General features: G+C 32.8%; 1 protein-coding gene across 1 annotated transcript in view; it reads left to right on the top strand.

Moving 5' to 3' along the window:
- Positions 1-536: 536 nt before the first annotated feature.
- Positions 537-7,404, top strand: part of LOC105622176 (glutamate-gated chloride channel) — a 419,590-nt gene continuing 412,722 nt past the window's right edge. The window contains exon 1 of the mRNA XM_012203609.1: positions 537-694. Coding sequence (XP_012058999.1) covers positions 537-694 — 158 coding nt within the window. The remainder of the gene's footprint in view (positions 695-7,404) is intronic.

Genomic DNA, 7,404 nt, shown 5'->3' on the forward strand with positions numbered 1-7,404 from the left:
GAAGTTTTACGATTCGAACCATCGAGCACTACCAATATCAATTCAGAAACTTGATTTTGACCACACTTTTCAAAGCCTAGTTCGGCCTTCTATTCTTTATACTCCATGATGTGCAGATAACAGTAACAAATAAGATTACCTAATGCGCCGAGACATGTTTCCAGATATATTAAATTAATACTAAAATTGATACAAAAATATTACTTTTTTTCTATATGTGCACATTCCATTAAATACACATGATAGCAAAGTGTTAATAATATTACAAAGTTATATTAAAGTTATCATGCAATTTTAATAAGACATAATAACGTATCTAAAAGGCCAGTTTACTCTGAGAAAGATTTTTTTAAATTAAAATGTAAAATAATATTTCTGTCAATAAAAAATTATAACAAACTGCGCTTATTTTTTAATTACGAACAATAAGTTTTTGAACAATTTTATTTTTGCGAAAAGAAGAAAACAAATTCAAATTTATTGTAGTAATTAAAGTATTTTAACATCAAGATATTATCTGTTTCAGATGACATAGAATGGGTTGGGTGGCGCTAGGGCGGTGTGCGAGTGGCGGCCGCCTCTCATCTATCCTCTCGCTATCTCTCACCTCCTTTGTGAGTTCCTTAATCTTCATATCCCTTTGTATCCTTACACTTGCCCTTACACTCGTCTCTCTCGTTCGTGCCGAAGACATGTACGTATAGCACTCAAGATAATCGCTATATACGAATTGCCTTTTAGGCAATTGCTTCTCGAACATCCTTCAATCATAATATGCTATTTTATAATCCGGACATTGACAAGAGGTTTGTTTACGTCGCATACTCCAATATGCTTCAACGTAGCTCCTACTTACTCTAATGAGCGCGTTAGAGTAGGAGCTACGATTGGAGAAATAAGAGCATATTGGAGCATGCCACGTGAACAACTCTAAGGAAAAGGTAAGAATTGTGAAATGTTCATAGACGTAGTATTTCTAGACCAAGCATTGTCAGAAATTTGAGGAATGTGAGTAGTCCTTATTTAGTAAAGGACACATTCCCTTGGTCCAAAGAAAATCGAGGGAAAGTGGAGCGGAGTGTTCTCTTCTTTGATTGGTTTCGCTATTTGTAGTGCAACTTCCGCAAATGTATGTGTGTGTGTATATATACATATGTCATACACACAATACTAATGTACAATATTAGTGCAGCGTATATTCCATCATACTCCTATATCTCCTACTCACTTCAACGGTGCACTATAAATGATAACTTCCGGATGAGTTTGCTCCACTCTCCCTTGATTCTCTCTGACTTGGTTTAAGTGCGTTCTCTCTCGTTTCGTACATGTATATAAAGTGTATCACTGAGAAAGGGGATCGAAAGAGAAAAAAAGGAATTGAAATGTAATAGCTTACAGTCAGATAGGCGAAGAGAATCTCGTATATGTTCTGAGAGTCTCACGACGAGCGCAAACCGGGAACGGATATGTTTCGTCTTGGGTTAAGTGTTGTATCATTTCAAATTTTTGTTAGCCTGCCGAGCTTCTTCGTGCTTTCAATCCCTTCTTTTAGATATATTTTACATGCATGCACGAAACAAGAAAAAACACAATCCTGGATCAAGTCAGAGAGAAACAAGAAAGAATAGAGTGGATTCAACCGGAATCTACCATTTTCAGTTTATCATTGGAGTGTGTAGAGAATATGATAGGAGCGTAATGGAACATACGGTGCTGCACACACTATATAATATTGTATCGCACTAATATTGCGTGTACATATATGTATATACACATATACATTTGCGGAAGTGCACAATAAATGGCGGAACCAATCAGGGAAGAAAACATTCTTCGCTCCACTCTCTCTTGATTCTCTCTAAACCAAGTGAATATGTCCTTTTCTACATGAGGATTACCCCATTCCTTAAATACTTGATCTATAGATACTGTATCTATGGAAATGCCAAATGAGATGAGCCATAACTCGATAGGGAAGGTTGTACTAATAATGTAAAAAAGGGCTTGGATGGATGAGCTTTTGAATCTGAGAAATTTGCAATTAAAGTTGAGCGTCCTATCTGTATGATAAGTATTAGGACTATGGCATCGCAACAAGAAAACGGCATAGCTAAGCGGATATGGTGCTCGATTATATTTTTTCTTATCCGATCAACGAAAGCTCGAATCTCCGCTGTATTAATTTTTTTTAAAGTAACAATCATATTTTATAATGTAATTTATTTTTCTTTTTTCTTTTAAGTAAAAATACTAATAATTACATTTTATGTTATACAGGGTATTTTGAAATTAATGATAAGTCTTTCACACAGAAGTAGGATGGAATAAACTGAGAAGAAAAGTCTATCATTTTACACTTATCCAATGATTAACGAGTTATTAACTTATAAAAATAGTCAAATTCTCTCAGTCTATCGCCAAATGCAAGCGCGCGACAGGATAGGACCGCCTAGCGCGGTGCGGGTTTGCCATCACTAGACACGTAATGTCTAGCGACGGCAATTGTCGCTTATAAACAACGTGCCTAGCGACGACGGACGCGCGCCTCGTCGCGCGGGGCAGGTATTATCCTGTCGCACGCTTGCATTTGATTGTGGGCTGGGCATTTTTCCTCCGAATATTTGCTGCATGCAATGTTTCTATAAAAATAATTCATTTATAAAATGTTCATGATGCGCGTCCTTTTGTGCTTTAAAAGTTTTTGTTTTGCTTTTTATAAACAACATTGTATGACAATGTCTAAATTTTATAATAAATAATTAAAACTTCAAGAAATCTTGTTATTTATTGTTATATATAACAAAAATTACAATTATTTTTACTTAAAAAAAAAAGAAAAATAAATTGCATTGTAAAATATGATTGTTACTTTAAAAAAAAATTAACACTACGGGAATTCGAACTTTCGTTCACCAGAAAAGATAATTGTGCACCACAATTCCACAGCTGATTCTATACCTACCGTTAATTGCAGTATTTTCAGAATCAAAAACTCATCCACTCAAACTTGTTTACAGTTAGTATACGCAATTTCCTTTTTTAATGAGCTATGACTTATCCCATTTGGTACTTTACAATTCTTACCATCTTCTTGTGAGAAATGAAAAATAAGAGTATTGTATTTTTGCTTACTCTCAACTTAGATCTTTCTTTATATTAATCATTACATATTCCAATAATAAACATTCTTTTAATCAGTATAACTTAATAATCAGTACAGATTTGGCAGTAACGATTACTACAGTAACGAATACAAATTGGTATATGATTAAGATTTATTACTGATCCAGTATTGTATTGTCAATATTGTATTGTTCTATAATTATTACGATAAAGACTAAATGTAACGATTTCTAATACACGCGGAAATTATAGCATCAAGTGTCACACGTTTTTAATTAAAAATGGATAAGTAGTGTAACTTCTACGAAAATGGCCAGAATAAGATACTTAAAAAAGTATTTTCAAGCTTGAAATCTCTGCTTTTCAGATCTTTACTAAATTGCAAAAAAGTTATATGGTTTGGTGGCAGAACAGAAATCAATATGAAGGAAACTACTGCTCAAATCTCAGAGCGTCCTGATTTTTCTCATGTTGTCACTTATGTCTTATAAAATAATGACATGTCTGATTTTTATGGAGGTACACACAAACAAATTCGTAAAATCTAGAAATTTTTTATGAACTTTGCAAAGTTTTATTTAAATGAAAAGTCAAGCACAAATACAGTTTACAGTTTTCTATAGCGTGAATCTTTAATTACCTTTACCTTTAATTTATTTTTATGTTGAGCATTAAACATTTCTTTTATTGTTATTTAACAATAAAAATGACGAAATGATGAACAAATGAAGCAAAAAACGTTATTTTGACTTCGATTACTTATGAAAGACGAACGGGATAACGCATGATATTCGTAAAAAACCGAATAAAAAGATTCAATATTTTCTCTTTAAGATACTCTTGTCATTTTTTAAAATATAAATAAATTTTTTATATACTTAAGTAAAAGGTGAAGTTGAAAATTGAAGTAATTATTTGTTTCTATTCATCCCTATTTATCCCACTTAAAAAGATAGAGGAATCCTATTATGTTAACGTAATTTTAAACTTTAGAATCTATTAATTTCAATAAGACCAAAGGAAGCGATGTTTTTAATTAATGTTTTTCATATTTGAAGTTAGGCAAATGACATTTGCATTACTGATTCTATTCTTATATCGCAACAGACGATCATTGCGTTAGTATTATCCGAAGTATACTATGGGACTGTGGAGATTGCACAGTCGGATTTACGTTTCTTGTGTGTGTGTGTGTGTGTGTGTGTGTGTGTGTGTGTGTGTGTGTGTGTGTGTGTGTGTGTGTGTGTTACATGCCCGCGTGAGTATATAATAAGGAAATTAAATTTTTAGGTATTGCTGCTTCTTTTATGAATAATGTTTTTTAAAAGTTACTGCATGTTTGCATCATTGGATTGCTGTCGGTAAAGTTTAATACCAAATTCTCAAGGAAAAGCTTCCCTTAACTGCTCTAAAGTTCTTAATTGTGAATACTGTCAATCGATGCTCAAGTATATTCGATCAAATATGTTCGATCGGATTGAGATCAAAACTCGGCGGAAAGTTTAAAACATGATACGATTTTCTCTGATAAATGCAATATGGCAACGGGCAATATATTATCATGTATAAGTCTGAATCTTTGCTTTATTCAATGCATGGAAGAATATTGTATGGACGCCATCTCGTTGATATATCACCTAGTTAATTCAGGAGATAATATAATAACAAGTGAAATGCAGTAAATCGAGATATCTGCCTATACCACAATGGCATATACCATACCTAAGAAAGATCAAACTGACCCACATAGTTAAGTTTGTAGAAAGCATTTTTTTAAATTTACACAGTATGCCAACAATATAACAACAGAATTGTTACAGAATTAGATGTATATAATGTTGACAGACTGCTAGAAAAAATGTAACGAAGCAAAAATAAATGATAGATTAGAGAAGGAAACAGAGCAGATTTGTGGTATAATCTAATAGTATATTGTCTACAGAAACCAAGTAGATCCTGTCGACACCTAGCACTAGACTGTCAGCAAAAATGATGCACATCCTGCTTTGAAACGATTTGACAGCAGATTGTTGACAGAAACCCAGCAGATTCTGAGACAATCTGTCGACAATCAATTAGCAATTATCAATTTCTGTCGACAATCTCCTGTCTCGTCGAGTCAGATTTGCTCAATTTCTGCCAACAATTTGCCTTCATATTATATCGACAGGCGATGAACAGAACAGAAGCCTAATGCGGACGCAATTGATGGCAGATTGCCGTTATTTTCTGCTCGAATCTGCTGACAGTCTGCTAGAAGATTGCAGACATTTTGCTATTTGGGGACATATGGATATTCTTTTCATTTCGCTCTCCACGATGATTCCATATTTCTGTTCGTCTCTTATTCTGGTACAAAGAAAATTGTACGATAACTGCAGCAAATTACGGAAGAACTCTGTCAAATTTAAATTCTACAGACAACAATTCGGTGATACATGCCTCGGTATTTACCATTCGGTAAATATGCATCAATTTTAAGAGACGTTATTCATAGAGGCAACAATATCTTTACGGAAAAATATAATTGGAAGCCAATGGTAGTACTGACTAATAGTAACTATGGATCAACTTATTAATTTAATAACTATTTATATATATTTATATATATTTATATATATATTTAATAACTAAACAGTAATTATTAATATGCAGTAATTATTAATATTAGTATTAGAAATCATGTGTATCAATGAATTACTATTAATGACAAAATGAGAGTATTATTGATTAGTATCATATTATATTTTAGAATTCTGCATTCAGTAAATTATGATAAAAAAATTGTTTTCCTTTAAATTTAGGAATTGATTCTCTAGGAACTGCTATTTTGATGATTCATGAACATCTAAACAAAACTAAACATCTAAACAAAACTAAAAAACTGTACTTTTTCGCAATAAGTTTATTACAGTTTTTTAAGATTAAATTTGGGGGGATTATTAATATTTCAGATTGGTTTCATTGAAAGTCCGACAACTATATCAGCACGCAATTATCATTTCTGAAATTAATTCATTTATATGAATGTATATAATAGTTCAACATCTTAACATTCAGACTGTAGTGACGCTTCATATTTAAAGTAATGTATTTACATAAACAGTTTTGTTTTCAATCTTAATAAATATTTAAATTCATTTATGAAAAAAATATATATATTTTAAGAAATAGAAGTAATAGCTATAATGGTCAAAGCTAGATCTTTAATGCTTAAATTCAATGTTTAAATAATTCAATCTGAATTACTATATACAGAGTGTTCCGAATTTAAATGTTTACACTTTGGGAACATATAGAGGATCGATAAATTAAGTAAAAAAGTTCTGAAAAAAACAGATATGCTCGTTTTGGAAAAAAAAGTCGCAAAAAAAACAAAACGTAGTTTCCATTTTTGTCGTTATTTATTCATGTTGTATTTATTCATTTGCTTAATATAGATATTGTTTAAAATGTTGGTCTTTTGCAATAATGCAAGAGTTGCATCTAGTAACGAAAGTTCGTATTGCAGCCAAACGCGATATTTGGCGATATTTGGTGCATTGTAGCCTCGATTCGATTTCTCAATTGCAGAATTCTCCTGAGTTGACTGGCGACGAATAAACTTCCTGCTTCAGGACCTCTCACACAAAGAAGTCCAGTAGTGTCAAATCAGGTGATCAGGATGATCAAGGTACTATACTCTTCTACATCCAATCCATCGTTATGTATAATATCTGTCTAGCCAAGCTCGAGCAGCTCTATCATAATGAGCTAGACATCCATCGAATTGAAGCCACAATTTCAATCCGTTGCTGCAGGTGGATATCTTCTAAATAATCAAAGAAATCACGCAATCGGGATGGCCTAGGGAATACTATTCCTCCACATGATTTCTTTGATTATTTATTAACCATATCAGTTTGATCTTGGGTGGCTTTGCCAAAGGCTTTGTTAAATCAAGATCACATCGATTTTTTTTTAAATGAAACACCCTATTTTTTATTCTAGAATCTAATAGCTGATGTCAAGAGTTTTCCAAAATCCTATAATAAAGTATCTTTTGATTAAGTAAATCTCGAGTTATGAAGATTAAAAGTTACAGTACCGCCGGCATTAGCATTACCCAAGGTGTACTGCGTGGAGGTTGCCAATAGGATAGATACAGGTTTTGGATCACTATGATTAGTGCGTATGCGTATATGCGAAGTATGTGTGTGTGTGTGTGTGTGTGTGTGTGTGTGTGTGTGTGTGTGTGTGTGTGTGTGTGTGTGTGTGTGTGTGTGTGTGTGTGTGTGT

Source organism: Atta cephalotes, assembly GCF_000143395.1.
Source record: "Atta cephalotes unplaced genomic scaffold scaffold00002, whole genome shotgun sequence".
In the NCBI taxonomy this organism is placed as follows: Eukaryota; Metazoa; Arthropoda; class Insecta; order Hymenoptera; family Formicidae; genus Atta; species Atta cephalotes.